The 27,037-nt window shown below is 37.5% G+C and overlaps 2 protein-coding genes across 12 annotated transcripts; one reads left to right on the top strand and one right to left on the bottom strand.

Annotated features, from left to right (window-relative positions):
• The first annotated feature begins 4,339 nt into the window (after positions 1-4,339).
• Positions 4,340-12,436, top strand: LOC133708468 (protein transport protein SEC23 E-like). Its single transcript, XM_062133941.1, has 12 exons — positions 4,340-5,427; positions 5,533-5,706; positions 6,593-6,754; positions 7,838-7,980; positions 8,776-8,851; positions 8,979-9,151; positions 9,267-9,348; positions 10,118-10,195; positions 10,593-10,754; positions 10,860-11,123; positions 11,219-11,323; positions 11,724-12,436. Exons 1-12 carry the CDS (start codon positions 4,675-4,677, stop codon positions 11,868-11,870), a joined length of 2,319 nt encoding a protein of 772 aa, XP_061989925.1. The 5' UTR covers positions 4,340-4,674; the 3' UTR covers positions 11,871-12,436.
• A 5,408-nt stretch (positions 12,437-17,844) lies between these two features.
• LOC133708466 (disease resistance protein RPV1-like) lies at positions 17,845-24,090 on the bottom strand. Of its 11 annotated transcripts, none has more exons than XM_062133935.1 (10): positions 23,954-24,090; positions 23,515-23,808; positions 22,516-23,424; positions 21,324-22,419; positions 20,822-21,109; positions 19,274-20,691; positions 19,022-19,125; positions 18,620-18,826; positions 18,431-18,539; positions 17,845-18,268 (listed from the first exon to the last, which is right to left on the bottom strand). In XM_062133935.1, exons 3-6 carry the CDS (start codon positions 23,214-23,216, stop codon positions 19,762-19,764), a joined length of 3,015 nt encoding a protein of 1,004 aa, XP_061989919.1. In that variant the 5' UTR covers positions 23,217-23,424; positions 23,515-23,808; positions 23,954-24,090; the 3' UTR covers positions 17,845-18,268; positions 18,431-18,539; positions 18,620-18,826; positions 19,022-19,125; positions 19,274-19,761. The 11 variants fall into 11 exon arrangements, with proteins under 11 accessions (XP_061989919.1, XP_061989921.1, XP_061989920.1 ...); XM_062133937.1 differs by having other exon boundaries at positions 18,459-18,539; XM_062133936.1 differs by having other exon boundaries at positions 19,022-19,090.
• Between the last annotated feature and the right edge of the window lie 2,947 nt (positions 24,091-27,037).

Raw genomic sequence — 27,037 nt, 5'->3', positions numbered from 1 at the left:
TGAAATGAAAAAAAATGCACTATGTAATGAAGAAAAATGTTATGCTTCACCTGAGCATGTTATTAATTTCTTTCTGCATTATTCTTTATTGTTGGAACCTGCATGACTATCTTATACTTAACAAGCATTCATTTAAGTTTACACCAATTCAACTCTCAGGCTCGACCCTGAGAATTCAAAAGCTCAAGGCAAACTAAATTAACGGGGCTTGGAAGTTCGTACCTTTCAATACATTTACTAAGCGATATAAAAAAAGAATTACTTAAATAAACATAAAATAAAGATTTCATTGCATAAGATCAAATTTAGTTCAATCAATACTTTACAAAACGGAAAAAAAAAAAAAATCAATATTTCAAATAATTATGTAATTTATGAGTGAACATATTTTAAAGTATGACTTGTCTTACACTTTTATATGTGAAGGTACTTATTAAACTTACATAATTAGAGGAACACTCTAGAGCTAACCGGTTTACTTTGTATTAAGAAGTTAACCATCTTTTAGACCAACTTTTAGGTCACATATCGGCATCTCCATTGTTCAGTTTTCAGATCCCTATGAGTAGATTACTTCTGCAAATTTTCAGCCAAATTGATGATCGTTTAGGTACTGAACTAGATCAAATCAATGGACGAACTGAATCTATCCAACCTGAACCGTTCATGTTCGTAATTAGTAAATCACGATTATGAATACCCAAACAATCATTAATTTGGCTGAAAATTTGTAAAAGTGATATACTTATAGGGACCTAAAAACTGAACTATGCGGATGCCGATATGTGACATAAAGATGGTTAGCTTCTTAATACAAAACTAACAGGTTAGCTCTAGAGCACTCCTTTACATAATTAATTGATAAATTAAAGGGAGTTTCTATTCATACCTCCAAAATTAGTATTTGGACCGCCCCACTTAATAGACCTCCAACTTATTTTTACAAAAAACCAATATGCTATCTACACCTCCCTAATTTTCCCAAAATGCCTATCGTCTAATAAAATCAATAAAAGTCTTTTTTTTTTCTAATTCTATTCATACCTCCAAAATCGGTAATGGACCTCTTTCAAATTTTGAACAATTCACAATCCTATTTTACCTTTGAACAAAAAAAAAAAAAATAAATAAAATAAATCCTCCAGGTGGTAGTCTCTCTCTTTCACATAATTTTGTCGCTTCTATTATGTTTCTTTCATCCATACGTATTTTTTAGTCTTTCTTCCAAAATTCTAACTATCATAGTTTGGCTTTTGTTTCAGTTTGGTTTCTGTTACTGTTATGCTTTCTTGCTTTGTTTTTCTCTTTCCGACCTTCTGGCCTCTGTGTACTGCTATTGTATTACCCAAAAAAAAAAAAAAAAAGTCTACCATGCTCTCGAGTCTATGAAACTACAATACAAGAGAATTGAAGTGGAAACAAAGAAATCCAACAATCAGATAGTTAAATAGCATAATAGCACCAGCCTTTCAGGCCATACCAAGTTAATCGAAAAGCCTACAATTATAAAAGAGTAATTAAACAAAATGCCATTCAAAGTAAGATCAAACACAATTAGATATCCTGGACTCTCTAAGGACAAATACTAATCATTCTTCCCAATGGCCTGCACACAGAAAACATGGTGCCAAATCGAACCATTTAATCAAACCAAAAACCAAATTTCCAAGTTTATGAAGTGGATACTTCTAGTTTTGAGTACAGTAGTACTAATCGAGAACATCATACCATGTAATCAAGATCCAGAACCAAAATTCCAATTTTCTCAAGTGGATGCTTCTAGGTTTTAGTAGTACTAATCGAGAAACCAGAGTTAGACATTGGTATGATACAATGGTCAGTGATTTTAGAGTTTATGTTGTAGGAGAAGGTTTTCTCCAAGTTGAAAACTACTAGAGATAAGAAGAGATCTTTTTTTTTTCCTCCCTTCTTTTATGTCTTTATTGGTAATTTAACATGAGTTGACAAAATCAATTATTACTTGAAAAAAGAGAGAGGTCCAAATACTAATTTTGGAGGTATGAATAGAACCTCCCAAAATTAAAACAATAAAAAAAATTTCTTATTGTAACAACTTGATAGGGAACTAAATTGATTAAGGTGAAAAATTAAATAACATCATAAATACATACTACAATAGATCAAAACTAAACTAAATGGGGATTTAATTAGAAAATAGCCCAAATTTTTTTTTTTTTGAGAATGAGCCCAAATAACCCTAGAAAAAAATTAATTGATCGAACAAAATAAAGTAGTAAATGCCCATATCTATCTTTTTTTTTTCTCTCACATTTCTCTTTTTTGTATTTTGGGCTGGATAACTTAGTTTTTTTTTTTTTTTTCGAGGCCCCATTGCATTAGAAGCCTTAGGCTTGGGCCCAGTCCACGTAGTCCCAAGGCTAGGCCTGTCAACTCTTGTCTGTTATTAGTCTAGTAGAAAAACTCGAAAACTCAGAAAATCAAATCGAATCTCACTAGACCGGTCAGTTTGGGTTAGTTCTTAGTACAAAATATAAGCATACGGTCTGGTCTGGTCTTGATTTCAAAAATAACCAATTTGGTCCTGGGCCTTAATTATACTTGGACCTTACGTATTTCAATTTTACAAGTTTTTTGGGTAAGTAATACAAAATGTGTACAATTGACCACAACAAATCCAAAAGTTGTCTAACCTTATCGAGACTACTCAACATCCCCTTATTTCGACCTTTTTTCAATTTTTCTCAATTTTTTTACTCTTCTCTGGTTTTTGAAACTCTATCTCTGTTTCTTCATTAGTTCATGTGAAATTGTTCATCAGTTCATCCATCTAGTCAATTTCTACACTCCTATGCTCAATTATTTCATCAATTCATCAGTTTTATAATTTTTCATTGAACAACTTTAAAATCGATAATTTGCTCCCTTCAAAATCTTAAGCTTCAAAAGTGGAGGCACGATCACTATCAAATAAAAAAAATATCATATGTTCATATATTAGCATAACAAAAGAGCTTAAATTGGAAATGAGTATGAATACTTAGTTATTTGATAATAGTTTGGCAACATTGTTTGTTAGAGGGGTATAACATGAATAAAGTGATTGAGGTGGGTGATTGGGAATTTGTGAATTAGGAGTGACAAGTGAGATTGAGTCGGTGTAAGTAGATGTGGTGTCGCCTAGGAGTGAAAGTGAACTATTATAAGAAGTAGTGGGATAAAAGAGCGAGTCTTCGAGGTAGATAATGTATTAGATGATAATGGTAATTTAGAGGTAGGGGCGAGTGCCGAAAAATAGATGAAATTAGTGGGGAAGATAATGGATCGGTTGAAAGATAGGTAACTGTGGTGGTAATCATGGTAGGTGCAGATGCAGAGTTTGGGAGTGGGAGGACAGTGATCCAATGAGCATAGAAATAGATGTTCGATGATCCGAATGACTCTGATACCAGTAGTTATGAACACTCAATCATATTGTAAAATGAAGACATCCAAAAACAAGAAGAGAGAAAGTGACTCTTGGTGGCATCTATTACAGATGCATTTAAGTAGGAAGATTAAAGGACAACAATAGACCAAATACCTCATAATATTTTGATTACCAATGAGTAGCAAAATACCATAGACCCTAGTAACAAGTTGAATAAGCGGATATGTCAAGAGAGCTGCCTTCATTGTTACTGCCTCTGGTGGTGACGACATTACACTGCGTTTGACAAAATGACATTTTGGTGGAAAGTTGTCAAAATATTCTATCTTATAGTTTGTGGCTAATTAGAATCATGATTAACTTTTTAAGATTTCCATTAATTTTTTTCTTTTTAAAATGATATTTAGTAAACTGATGCCTGAATTGTTGTTTTTCTGTGTTGGTATGCCGGACACAATATCATTTTCACCCTATAAATTTAGATAGTCACTTCCTCTTTCAAACACTTTCTCTGATTGCAAATTGCCCACCGAATCGATGAACATCGCGACACTTCTCCTGTCTCGCCACGGTCTCACTGTTTCTCTCTACAACAAACAGACTCGAATCACTACATTTCGTCACCTAGCCCAACATTACTAATATCCGCATATTCAAATCTAAACACAACCAAATCCAATCGTTACCAATTTACGCATTGAGCGGTGATTTGAGTTACGTCAATAAATAGAAAGTTTTTTTTTCCCTTTTGCGTAAAGGAGTGAGTATGTAACGATTCTCAAAAGTAACTAGGGGTATATATCAAATTTAGTAGTCTACAATTATTTTCATTTATTCCTCTATATCTATACAAATATAGAAAAAAAAAAAGAAAAAGGAAAAGACAGTCGTGTTCATGGATGGAGCAGTAGGAAAGGAAAACTGGTTGTCATAGAAGACCCTCTCTCTCTCTGTCTCTCTCGTACAACCTTAGGATCTTCCTCTTATAATAAAACACAAAAGCGTTAACATTCCCGATTCAACCTTCGAAACTCCCAACACCTATAAACCATACCCACCTCCAATTTCTGCGTCTCTCTCTTTCTCTTCCCTTCTCTCTGAATTGCTGGTGACCCCTTTTCTCTCTCCTTTCTCACGGGGGTCGTCGAGTCTCCTCTCTTCTCCCCCCAAAAAAAAAAAAAAAAAAAAGAAAAAAAAAAATAAATCCAAATCCAATCCAATTCCCCCAATCCAATCCTCCGATCAAAACCCTCGGGAATTGTGCAATGTCGGAGATGGCGAACACCGACCCTGAGGGGATCGACGGAGTCCGCATGACGTGGAACGTCTGGCCCCGCACAAAAGTCGAGGCCAGCAAGTGCGTGATCCCACTCGCCGCCTGCATCGCCCCGATCCGCTTCCACACCGACATCCCCACGCTCCCCTACGCGCCTCTCCGCTGCAAGACCTGCTCCGCCGTCCTCAACGCCTTCTCGCGCGTCGACTTCAACGCCAAGATCTGGATCTGCCCTTTCTGCTACCAGCGCAACCACTTCCCTCCCCACTACTCTATGATCTCCGAGACCAACCTCCCCGGCGAGCTCTACCCTCAGTACACCACCGTCCAGTACTCCCTTCCCCCCGATTCGACGCCGCACTCGCTGCCGGCGCCGGTCTTCGTCTTCGTGCTCGACACGTGTATGATCGAGGAGGAGATGGGGTATGTCAAATCGGCGCTGAAGCAGGCGATTGGGCTGCTGCCGGAGAATGCTTTGGTTGGGTTCATCTCGTTCGGGACTCAGGTGCAGGTGCATGAATTGGGGTTCCCCGAATTGAGCAAGGTCTATGTGTTTAGGGGGACTAAGGAGATTTCCAAGGATCAGATTCTGGAGCAATTGGGCCTGGTTAGTTCCGGCCGGAGGCCCGGTCCTGTTGGAGGAGGGTACAACCAGCCAAAGGGGCTGCAGAATGGGTTTCCTAATTCGGGGGTCACCCGATTTCTCTTGCCCGCTTCGGAATGCGAATGCACGCTCGATGCGGTGAGTTTGGGGTTTGGATGGATTGATTCATTGGTTTTTGTGTGGATTTGATTTAGATGGTTGTCAATGGTCGAGTTGTGATCCAATGTGTGTTGTGAATTTCAGTTGTTGGATGAATTGCAAAGCGACCAGTGGCCTGTGCCGCCTGGTAATAGGTCGTCAAGGTGTACCGGAGTGGCCGTGAGTGTTGCAGCCGGTTTGCTTGGGGCTTGTGTGGCTGGAACTGGGGCACGGATTGTAGCCTTGGTTGGTGGTCCGTGTACTGAAGGGCCAGGAGCGGTAAATGCTTTATCATTCTGGTTATTATTTTATAATTTGTACAGTACATTACACATTTTAAGTATACTTTATCATTTCAATCCCTAATTTTAGAGATCCCATTCTCCTAGTTTATTGAGATATGTATTTCGTGATAGGCTTCAGTAATCACACCCGGAGTGGAATAATTATAATTGAAATATGATGTATGCCCGCTGTGCAAATAATTTTTATTTTCTTTTATTGATTCCCGTCTCATTTGTAGTAAGTTTTAAACTTAGGATGGCATGTTGTGTTCTTTGTATCTGTCGTACACGACCAAAACCTTTCCTGGATGTCTTCTCTCTTCGATACTTTAATTTAGTTGTTAAGAAGGCATGGTCAATCTTCTTGTTTGAAGTCTTATTAATCTGCCTTGTGTTTTAGTCGGCAACCTCCAACAATTCACAGTACATTTGATAACTGTTTTCAATTTGTCTACCAAGTCTTTTTAGTTTTTAATTGGTCCCGGACTTCGAGTCTGTTATTTAAGCAATCCAATTCTCAAGTGTCAGATTAACTTAAATTATATGATTTTTTTATATGCAATTTCAAAAATTTGTGCTGTCTGGTCCTAATTGCTACTTGACTCCACAAACCTTTTCTAAGACTTTTAAAGTAAATTATTTGCTTTATTGAGTTTTTTATTTTTATTTTTTTTTCATCTTTATGTCTGGCTGGTCTTAATTCCTTTGCATATGTAACTTTGTGCATTACAGTTTAGTTAGGCATTTTGGACTTGGTGTCACTTGGTTATGTTATCTCTTAATTGATCAGTGGAATTTTCTTGCCTGGAAATATTAATATTTGAAATATGTTTTCCAAATTCTGGAAGATAAATGTATTGAATCTTGTCGATATTATGCAGATTGTTTCAAAAGATCTATCAGAACCAGTACGTTCCCATAAAGATCTGGATAAGGATGCAGCCCCATACTTTAAGAAAGCAGTCAAGTTTTATGATAGTCTTGCGAAGCAGCTAGTTAGCCAGGGTCATGTCTTAGACCTCTTCGCATCTGCACTTGATCAGGTTTGTCTTGGCCTGTCTTTTGATTCAGTTATTACTTCTGCATTGCAGGCTGAATTTCTAGTTTTGCATGTACACTACATGTGCAGACCGGCGTACCATTTTCATATTTGGTGAATTCTAAATAGTGCAACGGTTCGCTTATGTAGCTTGTTAGGCTTCTAGAGTAGCTGGTTGCCAAATTAGCATGAGGTTAAGGCTTTTAATGAACATCTGAAATTGATTTCTTGTGAAAGGGTTGAGAGAGGTGATGACCCTTCTCCCTCAAGGGTATATGAAATTAATAGCCAAAATATTTAGATTGGAATTGTATGTCCTTGATGAGCTTATGGCATTGATTTTCTTTATCAACAAGCAATAAAGCATCAGAGGTAGTTGTACATTGATCAAGATTTAAGGATTTATATTTGAATAACCAAGTTAAACAGTTAACTGTGATATTGCCAATTTCATGTTTATATTTCAGAAGCTATTCTTAGCATTTTTTTGTTTGATTTGATTTTTATTTCAAATTATGGTTCAAGGCTAAATAATATATCTTATGTCTATTTTAACTTGAGGAATTCAACTGTCTATTGATATTCAGATATTCATACTAGATCCTCTATAAAGTAGATAGGAAATATAGTATATGTATCAAAAAGTTGTTCTTTTAAAGAAGGGAGTGTTTTCTCACTTGCAGTCCCTTTTTCAGACTCCTATTTTCAACACTTTCTGCACTTGCACTCACAAGTACATACAAAAAACATGAATGTATATAAAAGGGAGTGCAAGTGTAAAAGATGTGAAAAAAAAAATGTCAGATTTGTTGACTGACAACCTTTCTTTTTTTGTTGTTGTATCATTTTTTTGCTTTGCCGATGCTTGAACAGTGAGGATCCCAATTTTTTTTTCCTCTCTCTCTCTTAATATGAACCTCTTGAGGGTCACTATGTCAAGTCCGGATATGTCTTTTGGGTTGTCCTCTTCAGCTGTTTAAAGTTATCTTGGCTTAGAATTTGAGAATATATCAGTTTTCATTCTCTTTAGAACTTTTACCTGGATTTACTTGACCATGCATTGACTTGAGGGAACTGTAATGTATAGGTTGGAGTTGCAGAAATGAAAGTTGCAATTGAAAAGACAGGTGGACTTGTTGTTCTGGCAGAAAGTTTTGGTCATTCTGTATTCAAAGATTCTTTCAGGCGTGTCTTTGAACAAGGGGAGCAGTCTCTTGGCCTTTGTTTTAAGTGAGTTCAACATTGTAAAATTTTCAAGTTTCTTTGTTCATATTTTGAGTTGTTGTCTGGGTAGTAGAATGTAATAGCATAGTTATGAGAATGATGCAGTTATATGGAATCCTGTTCTTTGATTTTGACTCTAAATGCATGTAGACCTTGCTGCTTAACTAAGATAAACTAGCCTCTTGTTGCGCACTCCGTGCGTGCCATTTGGCCTTTTGTTTCCTTAAATAGACTCAAATTATAACAAAAATAATGAAAAAAGAAAAAAAAAAAAGGTAGTTTTTTTTCCCTCACTTTTTGTTGTCAACTGCAGTTCTCCCTGTGTTACCGTTTTTTGATATAATATAAACCAGGGCATAATAGGAAGTTCAAAAATAACCATTCTAAGATATAGGCCCAAGTCAGTTTTTTTTTTTTTTGCATGATTTTTTTTTTTCGGTGTTGGGGGAAATAGTATTGGCAGAGAAAGGTAGCAGTGAAGTACTGAGGGATGCATTTTCTTGTCAGCACTATGATATGGTAAATAACTAGATCAGTGAAAGTCATTTAGTTGGTTTCTGTTTTGCTGTTGTTGGGTTTGAATTATCACAGGCAATTGCGGTTCACACTTGAATTTCTAGTTGTAGGACTGGTAGCTGTTGGAAATTTTTAATGTTCAATGCTTCATGCATGACACACATGAAAACAATCCCTATACCGCATTTCATCTCTTGTTCATCCTTCTATTGAATTTCGCTATTTATCTTTATTTGAACTCTACTCTACAAAATGTCAAGCTCATCCTGAAATTCTTTATTTCAGTGGCACCCTTGAGATAAACTGTTCAAAGGACATCAAAATTCAGGGGGTCATTGGACCTTGCACGTCATTGGAGAAGGTGGACAGTTTGATCACTTAGAAAGTGTTATTATTTGCGTATATGGTGTTATATTTAGATGTTTAAAATGAGTAGAAATGAGGCTTGCGCTTGTGGAATTTGATGTTAACTATCACATGCCTGGCAGAAAGGACCTGCTGTTGCCGATACTTCCATAGGAGAAGGGAATACAACAGCGTGGAAAATGTGTAGCCTTGACAGGAGTACTTGCTTGACAGTTTTCTTTGATTTATCATCAAGTGATCAGTCAAATACACCAGGAACAGTAAACCCACAATTGTATTTGCAGTTCCTTACAAGGTATGTCAGAAGATTACAAGAAGAGAGCATTATATGAGATCTTGGGTTACAAATGTATCTTGTTGACTGTTAATGTCTTCATCGCCTGAGTTTCATTTGCCTCGTGTTATTGTAGTTTTCAAAACCCTCAAGGTCAAATGATGCTTCGAGTAACAACAATTACTAGACGATGGATAGACAGTTCTGTTAGCTCAGAGGTTTGTACAGTATCTTTATCATTTTTGGACATATCGTTGTGAAGGAACTTGGCCTGTAAATTAGCAGGGTGTGGTGGAGCTTGGTTTTTTAAAGTACCTTTTTCTCTGGACTCCAATGTTGACGTTGCATGATTCTTTTCTGATATGGAATACACACGCACACACAAACATTTCCTACCAAGTCATGTTCTTTGTATATCTCGTTTTATGTAATTTGATGTCTTAAACTTTCCGTTAATTTTCCAGTATTCCTATGCTAAATCGATGTCTAAGCCTAATTTGGAACAATACATGTAAAGGGAGCATGCAAAATTGGCTTGTTACTCGTTTTAGCCATGTATTTTGCATAACAAGCTGATTTTTGGTTTTGTATGTTGATATTGTTTAATCGGTTTTGCATAAGTTGGAAACAGTGCATTTGAGATAGTATCAACCAATAAAGTTAGGTTCATCACCTTCAGATAATATAATATTCTCTCTTCCATACTGCAGTTAGCAAGTACTGAAAAAATTATTTAACTCTATGAAATCTTTCAGTTTTGCCAGTATGGACCATTTAAGTATGTTAGGTTTAGAGATGTAGTTCTGTTGATAAGTTTTTGCTGCTATCTGTCTAATGTTTTTATTATTATTATTATTTTTATAACAAGAATTTAAAACACATAAAGCTGCAACCTGTTTTGTGTGGTGTGCATATGGCAAAATAAGGCAAAATCATGCAGATTTCCCTTTTCTTGAGATGGTTAACATGGGAACTTTGACCTTTCAGGAATTGGTTCAAGGATTTGACCAAGAGACTGCTGCTGTAGTAATGGCAAGAAAAACATCTTTGAAAATGGAGACGGAGGTATTTTCCAATAACTCCATCTTCTGTTATTGTGCATGTGTTTGTCACAATTTTTACATAATGTATGATATAACTCTCCATTTTGGGATTAAATGGAGACAATGAAGCTTGGAGTTTCTAAAAATGAAAGATATACACTTCAAATAATTTTACTATACTTATTGATAAGTACTGATTCTAAATTGTTATACTCTTAAATTATTCTATTTTTGGAAGTTTGATAAGTTTCGTTTTTATAAGGAAAGTTATATGGTATTTCCCTTACGAATATATTCAGCTGCTATCCTCCTATTATCAATGCCATGTATTTTCTTGGTTCTTTACCAAGTTTAATTTGTTTGGTTTTCTACAACATTGCAAACACTAAATTCTCAAATTTGTTTGTTGTTTCATCCAGGAGTCATTTGATGCTACCCGATGGCTGGATCGGGGACTTATTCGTCTCTGTTCCAAATTTGGTGACTATCGGAAAGATGATCCAGCATCCTTTACTTTAAATCCATGTTTTTCATTATTCCCTCAATTTATGTTCAATCTCCGGCGCTCGCAATTTGTACAGGTAACCATGATTTTTCCCTCTTCTTTTATTCGTTTTGATATTGATTGTTTGTATGCACTATGTATTATATTTACCCTATTGGGATCTAAAATGGGGAGTTTGCAGGTTTTCAACAACAGTCCAGATGAAACTGCCTATTTTCGCATGCTGTTGAATCGGGAAAATATCACCAATGCTGCTGTCATGATTCAACCATCATTAATATCATACTCATTTAATTCTCTACCTCAGCCAGCATTGTTGGATGTTGCTTCCATTGCAGCTGACCGTATTCTGTTGTTGGATTCATATTTTAGTATAGTCATTTTCCATGGAATGACAATAGCACAGTGGCGTAACATGGGATACCAGAATCAGCCAGAACACCTGGTATGCGTGCCTAATGTTATGGTTCCCAGATTGGTTCCGTGCATATGTTGCAGTTGTTATAACTAATTATTGGCATATCTATATCTGTGTTTCAGGCATTTGCACAATTATTGCAAGCTCCTCATGATGATACACAGATGATCATTCGTGAACGTTTCCCTGTCCCTAGGTTGGTGGTTTGTGATCAGCATGGTTCCCAGGTTGGTATTGCTTGCATCTGCGTACTTGCCTAAAATCAAGTAGTGTTTCTCTGAACAAAATTAGAAATTTACAAAATTAGAAATTTTGTTGACTTACAGATGTAGTTATTGTACATTTCGGAAATAGTTTGACACTGCTGTATATTCATAAGGAGGACCTCTAACGAGGACCTTACGATAATGACCAAGCAAGGACTTTTAAATGAAATGGTTGTATGTGTTAAATTTTAGTCGATATTTAAATTCTTAACATACGGTTCTTGTAACTGTTCATTAAAAGTCCTACTTGGTCCTTATTGGAGAGACCCTTCATTTGAAAAAATATTTGTGTGTGTGTGTGTGTTGTAGATATTAATCATGGACTGTCTATGTTGTCTTATATTCTATTTATGCTCTGCAGGCAAGGTTCTTATTAGCAAAGTTGAACCCTTCGGCAACATACAACAATGCACATGAGATGGCTGCTGGATCAGATGTGATCTTCACAGATGATGTAAGTCTTCAGGTCTTTTTCGAGCATCTTCAGAGGCTGGCAGTGCAATCTTAGGAGCTGGATAGGGTTTCAGATTCTACAGTTATACTCGATTTTGGTGTGGGGAAATACAGTTGGTTTAAATTTTCTATCCCCTCTCATCCTCCTGTTTCGATCAAGTAGTTTTCCTTTCCCATGTATCTAACAAGAGGTCAGACCCCACATTCTTTTAATAAGGAAAAGCTCGCAACATTCTTTGGGGTGCAGTCTTTGATTGAACAGGGACACAAATGAAATGAGAGTTCGATATGTGGAAAGAAAGGTGGACGAGAGATGTAACTTATAGAGGCTAAACTGCGTCAGCAGTGTAGCCAGTCAGGAGGATATTTTGTGAGATTTATTTACTTTTTTTTCTGTAATCAACCAGGTCAGAACTCGGGAAGTATTGTCTTGTGTGTCTGAATTTTAAGTTATACTCATGAATTTGTGATGCTAGGTTGTATTTACTTTAAAATACATTAGGCCAAAAGAAATGTCTGGATCCATCCAGGTTGGAATTGAGTACCATCAATGTTATTGCATATGGCTGTAGAATGATTTTACGATATATGTTGCACTTGCTTTAAAGAGGCCACTCTCAATCATTTCCTTGGATTTAGTAATTTTCTTGTTGAGATTGCCCTATTCATTTCCTCAATATAAATTCTGTCACTATATGTTTTTCCTTTGTCATCTACATGCTCTTGTTTCTGATTTTCTTTTCAAGATCCCAATTTCGTATTGTACTGGTAATTTTTCTTTATATCATTTATGTAAATGTAAGCATATGAAAGTTCCCAAATATGCTATCCTAATACGAGTGAGGATTTGTTTTTTACCACTTCACACGTGGATATCCCAGTTATATAAGAAGGGAAACCTGAGATCTACATGAAATCTATTTTTTATTTATTTATCTGGTCATGGTTTTCACGAGTAGATTATTTTTTAAAAACCAAGCCAGATCCTGCTAATTTAAAGGCCAAGTTGTTTGACAATAAACTGTCCAAACATGATAAAAGATACTGAACAAACACTGACATACCTTGTAAAAAACTGCAAACACAATTGTTGGTTTACTGCTTCCTCAGAGAAATCAGGTGGCAGCCCTTGACCATCGAGGCAAATGGATGAATTTGAACCCGAGCCAAGCCCCAAATCACTCAAACAGCCTCCTCCCCGACTCTTTACTCTCAAGAGTAGCCAATCCCAATCCCTTACTCGAAAAGTTGATAAAACCATGAAGAGCCCATAAGTTTTCTCAAGAATTTGGTTCTAAAGGCGGCTATTTGCAGAATTGGAGTAAGAAATATATTCGATTTGAAGAGAGTTGGAGAGTTGTAGTTCGATTTAAAGAAAAGGAGTTTAAGGTATGATCATGCTTCGATCAACTTTCCTTGTTTTCTTTGTATGGTTTCCTGACTTTGATTGTTCATGATTGCCACGGCTTTACTATAGTTCTTTGATTTTGTTTTCGATCTACTGATATTTTAGGCGGTTGAAGGAAAAGAAGCGCATGATTGCGTTGAGCACTGGATTGTAGAAGCTTATATCGATCGATTACGTATCCAGGTATGCTCCAAGGCTCTGGTTTAGTATTCCAGTACTGATGTTGAGTGAAATCAATTAGTAATTTTGCGAATGAATACAGTTCCGAGTGTTGTTAACTTTTTTTTTTTTTTTGATCGAGTGTTGTTAACTTTATGAACACTCCTTTCAAAAAAAAAAAAAAAACTTTATGAACACTTGGATTTCGAACAAATAGGAAAATGTCCTTGGAGTTTTAAGTAAATGGAACTTAAGAAACTGCACCTTATTATGGAATTATAGAAATTGATAAACCATTGTATTGTAAGTTTTTATTGCCACAAGGGTCCCTAGATGAGACCACTAACGTAATATTTCATTATTTCATTTCTTGAATCACTAGGCATATAATTGACTAAATACTGGGAAGGACTTTCAATGAAATTATTGGACGGACTTTTAATGACCATGAAGGGGCGTGGTTATTCACAAATCATGGCAGGTACTTTTTTGGGGAAACAACCATAAGAAGAGAAATACATTGGAATCTCCGAACTAATATGACCTAACTATGATGCATTCATTTCTTTTCTCCCGAATGATACTGAAAACTCTCATTTGTTAGAACTCTTCGTTCATTGGAGGCTAGGTATTAAATTTTGAATTCCTCTATACAGAAGCAGAGCTATAAACTTCACTTTGAGAGGCCATATGGAGAATATCAGAATATTGGTCACTCTTGGAGAAACACATGATATGATTCTATATCATTATAGATCTATAACAGAGTTCTTGTAAGTTTCTAGGGGCAGTAGAGGCTCATCCATATCATTTGGGGTGCTCCACCCTTCCTATTGCCTTCTAAACATATAGGTTCAGATTCTGTTTTGTGGATCTTCCATTTCATTAATTGGTTACTTACAAGTGTAAATACTCTAATTTCTTCCAGCTGGTTGTGTATTATAATTGTACATACCTTGAAATTGTGTAGGCACAATGAGTTCTAGTACTAGTGGGACAACAAAGAAAGATCATGCTAATTTATAGATGTTCAATATATGCTTACATATACATGTTCTGTATATAAGACTAGTTCTATACATAAATACAACTAATTTATACGTAAGGCTTACGCCTTATGCCTCAAGGCGAACGCGTTGCTGAGGCTCTCCCGAAAACGCCTCGGCTACGCCTCAGCCTTTTATCTAAAAGTTGGTCAATGCAGCAAGGATTAATTTGTAAATAGCCTTTACAATTGGATGATGATATAAGCATACATAGAGCAAGTGAAAGTTGAAACAAGAAAAGCTAGATTTTGAAGCCAGCCTTAGTAACCTGAAAAAATCCAAATTATTGGCAAGCCTCGAGTATTTTCTGAGCTATAGAGTTCGATCATGACCTTCTGCTCCACTCCACCAAGAAATAACTAGAATGTTGTCAGATGAAGGAAGAGTGCTAATTAAGTTTCCCCGGTCTTGCATCGTGTGGGAATGTGCTAGTCTGCTCAGGCATGGGCTAAACATTTTAGCAGCTAGTAGAAACAAGCTTCTCCATTTGTATTGCTTGAAAGTGATCAATCTGATCTCACAATGAATATTGAAGAAAAAGACTGTTTCAGTAGGCCGGCTTTGGAAAAGTAAATATCTGTTTCACTCCGATAATGGTTTGATCTTCTATAAAGTCTTGCATATAAAGAAAATAACACATAAATTAACAAACTAAATGGAATCTGAATATGTCACATTGATGCCAGTTGAAGCATTGACCAAGTTTTAGTTTGGCTACCATTATAAACAAAACAAAACTATGATCTACTACGTGTAATGATCGTATGATCACCTAAAGGGAGTAGTCAACTGCAGAAGATCAATGTTTTTACATACATATGGTGGTGGATGCAAGAATTTTCTTTGTGGGACTGACATGATGAAGCAAATCATTTCTGTTTGGCTACGACCTAGTTTGGCTAGCAAACAGTCTCTTTTGCTGGTAATGATGCGCGGCGTGCCAACACCGTGGGGTGTGATCGTCCGGGATGTCCGTGACTTGACTTCTTCTTCAAGCCTGTGGACGAGGAGAGCACCAACCTTGTCACAAGGTTTTTTTTCTATGCCTTAATAGAATAAAGACTTTTGGCGTGATCTTCTGTGTCACAGTATCGATACTCAACGTTGTAGGTTGAGCAGAGCAAACACTAGGAAGGAGGAGAAAGCACGAAGGTTGCTAAAGCGTGACTCTAGCTTCGTTGGTTGTTGCTAAGGCGTAAACCCTAGCTTCGCTGGTTTCAACTTGGTTGAATGTTGCTATGGAGAGACTTTGGATAATCTGTGCGATTAGTTAATTGAGAGATTGTGTGTGTAGACTTGTATTTTGCTTATATAGACTACTTACTACAGATTCACCTTCCTAATATGAGTAAAATACCTTCAGATATATTTTAGGCCACAGTTATTGGCCTTGAATACAATCAAAACACTTATTAGTTTTGATAACATATCGTAAACAATAATTAATCGTTATTTGCCTTTGTCGTACCTATTTTCTAGGCAAGGTTAATTGCCTCTTGATAACCAAATCTTTGGATATGCACGTACTACATATATACATATCTTTGCAATCATCCTGTAGCTTAGTGGCACACTTAATTGATCTACCGTATGTATGATATACCCTAGTTAGTAAAAAACGGGATGCGTATAATTCGGCAAAGAAACGTACGTGTATTATTCGGTTTACCTAGTCTAACGATACGGTCAAATATTCGGTCAAAAAAACGCGATACGGCAAATTTATAAGTTTGAATTATACGTGTATAATTCGGCAAGTAATAGAAAAAACGGGTTCAAAAATACGGATATATAAAACACTATTTTTGTAAGAAAATAACTAATAATCTACTCTAAACTCTTGCTTTATTTTATATCATTTATGATATGTGATAAAACATGAAAAAAAGGATACGGCACCCAAGTAAAATATAATCAGGCACTTGAATTACAATACGCTATACAGAAGTTTTTCTTTAATTATACGCATACTGAAGTTTTATACGCGTTTTAATTAACTAGCGCTTTAATTTTTTTTTCAAATTCCAAGTATTTTTACTCCGTTTAAAACGGATATGTATAAAACGTGTTTTAAAAGGTCGAACTCAATAATAGGCGAAAAAACCCGAGTCTACAATTTCAATACGCCGTACTGAAGTTTTTTTCAATTATATGCATATTGAAGTTTTATACGCGTTTAATACGCGTATTAACTAACTAGGGTGGATACACACACACACACACACACACACACACACACACACTTACTTGATCTACTGTACGTACGCCCGTTCCAAAGCGGACGTCCTCACTTTGCTAAAGTGCGGACGGTGACGCGGCGGCGGCGGCTCGGGGCTTGGCGGACGGTTCTGGGCAGCGTTCGAGGTCGTCGGAGGTCGGAGTTGCAGGTTTCTGGGCTAACCTTGCTTGCATGTATATAGGTGTAGCTTGAATACCAATATCCTCCTATCTTGTACGACCTTGTTAATCATAGCACCATTAATCATCAAATCCTTGATAATTACTAGTGAATTAATAAATATCAAGATTTGCTTCAAGATTGTTTGGTCTCCAAGTAGGCTTTATTTAGCCTCTAAATAATATTTGCCGAACTTGTTGAAAATATATAGCTTTGGCTACATATACTGACTCGTTTTCTCTCGGAGACACCCTTTGTCAGGAAAAATGTTAATTTGGATTCAAACAATTTCAACAAGTTGTTCCCTCTTTGCTCCACAGAGAACAATACCGTATTTATTAAAATGTACTACTCTTGGATTGTTTTTTCCTCTTAAAAGTCAACTCCATGAACTTGGAGCTTAAAAGGCTCAAGTACAGCTTCGTTTTCGCCCTGCTTCATAATATAGTTGGCCAAATTATAGAGTTGGGGATTGCTTCCATTAATATGGATTTCGCATACTGGCCCAGGAACTAAATTAGGATGATGATAATGGACATATGAACTGGCCATTTCTCACTATGTCGACTGAGCAAGTACTTTTTCTCCTTCTCATCAACATCAAGTAGGAAATTGTCCAATTCAGGAACATGACCAGCATCTCTTATTCTTTTGTTTATTTTTTGCAACATCAACGCAATCTGGCTTTCTCTGTCTGCGCATCAGTATCACCGCCAGAGGTAAAGTCATGGATCATTCCATTAACTTCAATTGAACTTGATCCAGGCACCTTCCGGATCCCTCTCTCTTTTAAATGTAGCCTCACTTCTGCAACATCAGCACATTTCCCAGCTAATGCATATATGTTTGACAGAAGCATGAATACCAATCTTCTAAGTGGTCTATTTAGATATCTGCAAGTGAATGCCAGTACAGGGATCTCAATCTACAATAGTATCTTCACATTCTATATTGGTGAATTTGTACATATATCTTTCTCGATTGACGCAGACATGAATCAGTAAATCTACATGCAGAATTGTGATACTCAAGGTATTAATGTATTGGTATTCAAATTCAGGTATTTCAATCCTTCTCACTACCTCATAAACTCTTTGAGGAAGAATAAGTACAAGGACACTACAAAATAAGCTAATGTATGAATATCTATTGATTTTACTATGCTAATCTTCATAACCACTGCTATTTTTGAAACAATACCAGCTCTGATTACTTCCTTTTTGTGAGAGTCAGAGTACAAAAGCAAGGAAACAGAAAGATACAGACATATATTTGTAGATGATTGCAAATACTTGCATATAAATCATCTTTGAGAACTCAATTATGCCTTAGATATCGGCCTGATGATATTTGGAGCTTCGAATCAGGGAAGCACTAGTATCATGCCACTTGCCTATGGCTACGTCTTCCGCAAACTCTTGATCAACCATCCCACTAGACCACTGCAATAAAAAAGTCACGCAATCAGAGTTTTTCAAACAGATGAGAAACAGAAATTCCTCATCCTCTTTTTTAAAGTGCTAGCTAGAAGTACTAAGCATTCATACGAATCATATCTTATTTTGGTACTACGGTTGTTGGAGGGAAATTGGAACAGAATATACATTTGTGTATAGCTAGAAGGGGAATCACCGCTCATTGCTTGCTCTGCCCATCATAAGAGTCTCGCCAACGTCAAGGTATACAACTGTATTTTTGCTCGTAACCTTCCAACTACATAAGCAAGGGAACATTATACCAAAAGGTTAAGGGCTAATCATGTTTAATTTAAACCACTTGACCAGAGATCATACATTTGAAATAGGTAAAATCCATCAGTGGATAAATCTAGGTGGGGTTCATTTGATATAAACAGCACGAACTTGCTTGCATGAATCTACAACAGTACAACATATGCAGACTCCAAGAACAGTACTCACAACATCAATTCCATCCTTAGAAACAAAGAAAACCAACTTTTACTTCCTCAAGGTCAGCACATGCCTGCTGCATCACCTTAGCTGATACCAAAAAATCTACTTAAATTGATAGTTTCATATTCCATTACAACAATGACCATATGGACAATGCAATATCGTGTCTCTTAAACATGATATGTTTCAATAACTTGTAAACGATAAGATAAAGGCACTTGAGGATAGAAGTACTAGGAAAAGTATACCGGCACAAGTATAACCAAGGGAAATAGCACATACCTTTACTTCTAGCTTATTTGCAATAGTCTCAAATTCAGTCAGATCAGCATGTACCCGTTTTTCTCGAATCTGCAACAATTCCAAGTGAAAGTTTATAGTTCCCACTGCAAACAGAAGCAACAATCAAAATGTATAACATTAATCACCCAGAAACTTTATCACTGGATAATAGTAATCAAATTGTAAGTAACAAAGTGAAACCAAATATTAATACTGAATCATATCAACCAATTTGTGTGGACTATAGATTACCTTGGTTTGCAGTGCCTAGCTGACTGCCACCAATATTCTCCCACACAGTGGGATCAACTGATAATCAACAATGAAGATGAATATACCATTATTCTCATCATCATGTGGCCAATCTCTGCAGCACCATGACTGTTGATTCTATCTGTCCACAATAACACAAAGCATCTCGTTAAATGTTTGTTAAATTCTTAGACTGATTCAGATAAAACAGATTCTTGTATTTCTAGATGTGAACAGAATACAAGTTTTTTACGAATCCTACAGATTGGCTTCTAAGAAGCAGCCTCATCATAGATTCCCAGATAGTACACCAATGTCTGTCGTAGCACTTGAACCAAACAGCGATGGTTCTTCACTTCTTCTTGGTGGAGGAGGTTCGGAAAACGAAGAAATTGGCTCCTCTTGATGAAGATCTTCAATTGACGGCGAGGCTGCCTCTATCACAGCCTTCTGTATGGTTTAACGTTTGGTGGGAGCTCCGGAATTTCTCAGAGTCTCGTGCAACCCTCCAAGTAAAACAACCGCAAGTTGACACATTTGGTGAAGCAAGCAGGAAGACTAACAAAATTGTTTCCTGAGAGATCAAGGTACTCTAATGTTTCCCAGCAATCAAGAGTCGTGAGGAAATCACAATCTGATAAATTGCACCCTCTGATACTGAACCACTCTAGCTTGGGAAGTGATGGTGAGCTATCAACGACATTCAAAATGTTGGTATTTGTTGGAAATCTAACCAGTCTTGAGCACTCAGTAAGATCAAGCTTCTCTAAATTTTGCAACCCATAAATGCTGCACGGTAGAGTTGTAAGATTGTTGCAATCACTAAGATTCAACACTCTAAGACCAATCAGATTTCCAATTGACTGATCCAATTCTCTGATGTCACTGCCTGAAAGATAAAGTGATCTCATTGAATCCATCTTTATTGGAATTTTTGGAAATGTAGCAAGACTTGAGCAATTACTCGCATAAAGATACTTTAGATTGCGCAACTCATAAATGGTATACGGTAGAGTTCTAAGATTTCGACAATACTCTAGATTCAGCTCTTCTAGCCCAATCAGTTTTTTAACGGACGGATGCAATTCTTTCATGAAACTGAATGATAGATCAAAATTCCTTAAGGAATCCATCTCTTCCGTTACTTCTGAAAATCCCTCAAGCCTACTGCAACAGCTAATACACAGAGTTTCTAAGGATTTCAACTTGATTTCTCTAGGAAACATAATAAGGTTGTAGCATAAGTGAGTATTCAAGGTAACAAGCTTATCAAGCAATCCAACGGAATCAGGAACCTTAACTAAACTGCTACATCCAGATAGATTCAACTCTTTCAAGTTGGGGATTCCACTGAAGTCTGGGAGTTCTGTTAGAGATTCACAACCCCTTAAATTCATATATGTTAGCCTTAAAAAATTCTGTATGGCAAAAAAAAAGAAAAGGAAAAGATCAGCCAAGTGGAGGGCAGTAATTTACAACATAGTTATTTATTATTTATTTTTCAATTAAAAAAGTCTTGAAATAAAATGGATTATTAGATTAAAGTACCTTATGTCCCTCCCATAGTCGTGTGATTCCGCGGTTGTTAGGAATATTGAGCCTTACAAGTCTATTTGCATGAAAATCGGATGGAAGAGATTGCAACGGACTATCAGGCCAATCAAGCCACCTCAACTGGTTGGAGAGATAATCAATATCTCCAGAAAAATATTCATATTTCGTGTACTTCCCCATAGAAATATATCTAAGACTCTTCATCTTTGAGAAACATTTAGCATTCAAAGATATCGTAGATGATCGCAACGGGAGCTGGATGCCTATAACTTTTTTTGTTCCCTACAGTAAAAGAAGCAAGCATATAAGCATATTAACCTAGCACCATGTTGCAATTTCTATTTCAGACCAAAAAAAAAAAATAGACATAGCAATTTCTATTGGAAGCACAAGTAATATTGTTTCAATACGTATCTTCAAGGTTTCAATGAGAAATTATATTCAATATAAAATGCTTTCTAAATTGAAAAACACAAAACATCATTAATTTACTTACTGTATTATTTGTTAGAATGTGGTCGACATCTTCTTCAGTCCACACTCTGCTGCGTTTTCCGGGCTCACCAGGTGACTCTTGATACACTATGTCTTTACCCATTTCTTCTATCAAGTCATGCATCCAAATCTTATTTCCGTCTATTCGTATTAGAGCCTTTTCTTGGAGTTGTGCAATACCAGTCACTGATTTGAGGTCGTAGCAAGCTTCTAGTATTGGTTTCACAAGGTCTACATGCTCACCTTTAAAGAAACATGCGATATCAAGAAAATATCCTTTCAAATCTACTGCCAGAGCATCATAACTTATTTTGAGAACATTTCTTATCTTTATGTGGGGATCTTCTCCTTTACAACTATCTAATGTAGCTTCCCACTCATCTCTGCTTCTACGAAACAGATGAGAGCCTAAAACTGTCAAAGCTAACGGAAGGCCTCCGGCATAGCGCACTGCACGGTGTGCAAGTTCTAGATAATTGGCTGGAGGTCCATTTCTTTTGAATGCATTCAAGCTAAACAGCTCCAAAGCTTGATCATCATCTAACATTTTGACCTCGTATACTTCATCAACTTGATGAGCTGTTAGCGAACGCTTATCCCTTGTTGTTATAATAATTCTACTGCCCGGCCCAAAACAATCAAAGGATGGAGCTAAGTTCTGTAATTGGTTGGAATGACTGACGTCATCAAGGATTAAGAGAACTGTTTTATGTCGCATCCTTGCCTTTATTAAGCTGACTCCTTCATCAACACTGCGCACCTTCAAAGTTGAGTCCCTTAAAATATCAAACAGAAGTCTCTCTTGCAATTGGGCTAGGCCATTTGAATTAGATCTAACATCTGCCAAGAAACAACTACCTTCAAACTTATGGCGAGCTGAATTAAACATATGTTTCGCAATTGTTGTCTTTCCTATTCCTCCAGGTCCCCATATGCCTATCATGCGAATATTTTCCTTGGCATCTAAAACTCTGTTGACATTTTTCCTACAAGACTCTATTCCAATTGGATGTGCAGCTACTTGCAACACACATGAAGGGTTTACTACTCGGGCGGACAACTCCCCAACAATCTTTTTGATAAATTTAGCCTCATACCTATGAATTTAAAAGCATATATATGATATCAAATACTTCAAAAGTATATTAAATAGGCTAACTAATTAACTAGCAAGAGGGGGGTTAAAGACATACTCGCCATCCTTGAAAGGCCATCCAGACAAATCTGCTATTTCCGTAAGAGCTGCCTTCCATTTTTCCATGCTATCCTTGTATTTGCATTGATCAAGTTTAGCAAATGCGTCACCAAAAGCACCTCTTTGGTGTCGTACATCTGAGGGATCCACCTTGTAGAAAACTGGTCTAACCTCTTGTCCTTTTGATTTTCTGCATTCAAGTATCCTGACCAGTTCATTCAAACACCACCTTGATGATGCATAATTTTGAGACAAGACAATGATTGAAACTCTCGACTCCTCAATTGCTTTGAGGAGGTCTTGTGATATTTCTTCTCCTCTTCTAAGCCCCTCATCATCTATGAAGGTCTTAATTCCCCTCTCACACAAAGCGGTGTGCAAATGATCTGTAAAATTAAAGCGTGTATCCTCGCCTCGAAAACTCAGGAACACCTCGTATGTGTAATGAGTTTGGTGATCAGTAGAAGAACGTGGGAGAGAAGAAGATGATGAACTGACTGCTGCTTCAGGGGTCAGAGAAGCCATATTCTGCTTGCTTTGCTTTGCTCGATCTGTTGAATGTTGCCTTCCTATTGATCTAGTGTACAGGGGCGGATCCAGGATTACAAGCTCGGTGGGGCTTGAACTTCTTAACAAAGGAAAAAAGAAAGAAAGTAGAGAACAGCTTGTGTAATATGAGTAGAAAAGAAAGAAAATCATCCTAGTGTAAGCATACCTTTTGAAAGTGGCCCGGTTGATTTGTGCTATCGACAAGGTGAGCCGCCTTGCCGAAAAAGGTATGAACACCAGTGGCAATCACCACAGCTTCAATCTCTCCTTGTTTGCATGTAGAGCCCAAATACACAATGTCACCAGGGCCTTTGGTCACAGGAAGTGACTCACCGGTAAGTGCACCGGTAAGTGCAGACTGCAAATACCAAATGCAAAAAATTAGACTATAAATCCAAATAGCTCCATTCAATCATATAATCTTGCGAAAATGTGATTGTTAAATCACCTGATCAATTTTCAGTGGATCAAAGTCGAGGAGACGAGCATCTGCTGGAATAATATCCCCAAGCTTAATGCTGATTATATCACCAGGAACAACTGAACAAGAACGGAAGCATCCTCCTCAATCCACCTCCCATGATACACGCGCAGATTCAGCAAACCCAACCCACCCAAGAACTGGGATTTATCAGAATTAATTTGGAGATGAATTGGCCAATTGGGTTTTACTAGAATACCTCTTTAACATCCTAGATTCGGTGGAGTGACTGGAGTAAATATAACCCAGAAATTTCGAACACTGATCAAGGGCCGAGCCGCCGAAGAACCGAAGAAGTGAAGATCAGAATTCAGAAATCAGAAACTTCAAAAAAAAAGGAATATCCGAATATAAAGCCATAAAGGAGAAGAAGAAGAGAAGAAGACGGAGAGGGAGATAGAGATACCTGGAGCTGGAGGCTGGACCGCTGGAACTTCTTGGATTATTGCTTGACGTACGCAAAGAAATTATGTAGCGTATTTGGTGGGGATGATGTGAGTAATTTGGAGCACTTTGGGTTTACTTGATTGTCTGCTACACTCCTAGTCAATGGGTCAATAGCATAGTCACTATAGAAAATAGGCCATGAATTACGGAGATTGATTGTCGATCAAATGGCATCTTCTCTTTTTTTTTATTTTTTTATTTTTTTTATTTTAAGTTTTCTTATAGAAAATTGGCAATGAAAGAGATTGCATCGAAGATGAAATCGGCATCTTCCTTTTTTTCATTTCAAACATTTTAATGACAATTAGCAATGAAAAGAATTGCATTGTCGATCAAATCACAATCTTCCCTTCTTTTATTTTAAGTTTTTAATTAATACAAAATTGGCAATGAAAGAAATTGCATTGTCGATCAAATTGCCATCTTCCCTTTTTTTGTTTTTTGTTTTTTTGAGGGGAATGAATTAGCTTCATTGACGTCAAATGTCATTACATTCCGAGATTGTAAGGTCCGCCACACTTAGAAGAGCTACAGTGAAATAATTCAAAGAAAAAGAACCATGTTTGGCCTGTTGAGCGAGGGTATGAGCAACCCTATTTGCACTACGGTAAACATAACGAACCTGGGCATTGAAAGCAGCCTTCAACAACTCCTCAAGATCATGCACCAAGAAACCCAGCTTAGTCCCGGTCAAGCTAGAGCTCCCAATCGCATTAGCAAATCTTGGCAATTTGTTTCCACCATCAGGGGAACAAAATGATGGGCAACTGCCAGCTCGACCCCATACAACAAAGCAAGGAGCTCCTCGTGCCTAGCCGAGTTTGAAACCGAGACAGAGTGCCTGAATCCTCCTAGATAAGAGCCACTGGAATCTCGAAAGATCCCATCCATCCCAGTACAACCTATAACATTATCAAATGCAGCGTCAACATTAAGTTTCAACAAACCCACAGGAGGCTTCTTCCACAGCTCGTGCCTTACCGGTCTTGGTACATTTGTTGAATCATGAACTGCCTTATATTCCTCCCACCAACCTAGAGTAATGGGTACCACTTCGAAGGCAGGTTTAACATCCCCATCCCACACTTTTGCATTTCGATTCCTCCATGTAGCCCAAATAATCATCAAAAGCGTAGCAAAATTAGTGGAAGATTGGGAAAAAGAAGAGACTAACCAATCAATGATACTTGTTGCTTGATTTGAAGATTGAATATGAGCTAATTGAAGAAACGACTCTGCATGGCTGCAATCACGAAGGGCATGAAGGGGGGATTCAATTTCTTCATCACATAAGGGGCATTGGGTATCTAAATCAATACCACGTTCACTAAGCCTACTTCTCGTGGGAAGAGTATTTGAGGCCGCTCTCCATACACAGTTGCTTCCAAAGCATGGCACTAGGATTTGATGACCCTAGTAGCTCTTCCAAGACTCTGCTCCGTGCCACATGATATGCTGATTTAACGGTGAAGACACCTTTCTTGTCACCACTCCAAATCCAACAATCATTATGAACCTGAGCGCTAAGAGATAGTGCTACAATTTTCTGAACAATATGTGGAGGAAAACAACTCAGTAAGAATAGGAAAGTTCCACGTACCCGGAGACGATAAAAGATCAGAAACTAGCTGAGACCTCGGAGTATAGAAAGGCTGCAAATTCTCATCCAGTAACCAAGGATCATTCCAAATACTAGTGGACCTGCCATCCCCGATATGCCGTGGAATACCAGTCCTCAAAATATCCCGACCATGAATTATGCTACGCCATGCATATGAGGGAGACAACCCCAACTCAGCTTCCCAAAAATTACAATGAGGGAAATAAATTACTTTCAACAGTGTAAAAGTTAGCGAGAATGGATTTTGAATCAATCTCCATCCCTGCTTTGCTAGCATGGCTTAGCATGGCTAGGTTGACAGCAAATAAATGGTGAAAGCCCATACCTCCACAGGCTTTAGGTTTACAAAGTTCATCCCAAGCACGCCAGTGCATACCTCTCTTTTCATCAGAACTGCCCCACCAAAATTGGGCGCACAATTGATGAAGTTCCTGAATTAAACTTTGAGGAAGCAGATAACAATTCATAGTGTAAAGAGGCATTGCCTGAGCAATCACCTTTATTAGAATCTCACGCCCAGTAGCACTAAGCAATTTAGAACGCCAACCGGTAAGTTACTTAGACAAGTTGTCTTTGATGTAGCCAAAGGTGTCATGCTTAGAGCGTCCCACAACCGTAGGTACCCCTAAGTATTTCTCATGTTTCTCTACCAACTGAACACCAAGAGTAGCTGCCATATATTGTCTCATGTGGGGAAGAGCACTACCACTGAAAACCACATTACTTTTCTGTAGGTTGATCTGCTGCCCTGATGCCCTTTCATAAATGTTCAAAATATTGCGAATCAAAGAACAATCTGGGGAGAGGCATTAGAGTAGAGCATACTATCATCTGCAAACAAGAGATGACTAACAGAGGGAGGACCATCACACACACGTAGCCCTTGCCATTGTCCAGTAGCTACAGAATGAGAAATAAGAGCAGAAAGGCCTTCGGCACAAAGTAGAAAAAGATACGGTGAAATTGGGTCACCTTGTATTAATCCACAATGTGGTGTAACAAAACCTTTAGGAACTCCATTAATCAGAAAAGAGTACCTAACAGTAGATAGACAAAACATGATCAGCTCCACCCATGGCACATCAAACCCCAATTTGATCATGATCTTCTTTAAGAAATCTCATTCCAATCGATCATAAGCCTTGCTAATATCCAATTTAAGAGCCATAAAGCCTTCCTGTCCTCTACGCAACTTATACATATAATGAGCTAGCTCTGACGCAACCATAGTATTAGGTCCGGTTCTTGCCTGGCAAAGATTTGTTGAAAGTACCTAATCACTACCGCTTCAACTCCTCCCGGAGTTTCCTGCCATACCCCATTCTCATCGAATAAACCTTTGATTTTTTTTTTCTGTTTGCGATTCGAGGCTCGCCGGTGGAAGAATTTAGAATTTCTATCCCCTTCCTTGAGCCAAATGGC

This window comes from Rosa rugosa, chromosome 5, assembly GCF_958449725.1.
Source record: "Rosa rugosa chromosome 5, drRosRugo1.1, whole genome shotgun sequence".
Taxonomy (NCBI): domain Eukaryota; kingdom Viridiplantae; phylum Streptophyta; class Magnoliopsida; order Rosales; family Rosaceae; genus Rosa; species Rosa rugosa.
Note: the sequence above shows the minus strand (reverse complement) of the source record. Positions and strands in the feature narration are given on the sequence as shown.

What these genes read in the sequence shown, in the direction of transcription:
- LOC133708466 (XM_062133935.1), bottom strand. Translation starts at nt 23,216, where the DNA reads ATGATTTTCTTTCTTTTCTACTCATATTACACAAGCTGTTCTCTACTT. An exon ending in TGGCCTTTCAAGGATGGCGA is followed by an intron (nt 22,420 to 22,515) that starts GTATGTCTTTAA and finishes TTAAATTCATAG; the next exon opens with GTATGAGGCTAAATTTATCA. An exon ending in ACATTCTAACAAATAATACA is followed by an intron (nt 21,110 to 21,323) that starts GTAAGTAAATTA and finishes CTTTTACTGTAG; the next exon opens with GGAACAAAAAAAGTTATAGG.
- LOC133708468 (XM_062133941.1), top strand. Translation starts at nt 4,675, where the DNA reads ATGTCGGAGATGGCGAACACCGACCCTGAGGGGATCGACGGAGTCCGC. An exon ending in GCGAATGCACGCTCGATGCG is followed by an intron (nt 5,428 to 5,532) that starts GTGAGTTTGGGG and finishes TGTGAATTTCAG; the next exon opens with TTGTTGGATGAATTGCAAAG. An exon ending in TATTTGCAGTTCCTTACAAG is followed by an intron (nt 9,152 to 9,266) that starts GTATGTCAGAAG and finishes GTGTTATTGTAG; the next exon opens with TTTTCAAAACCCTCAAGGTC.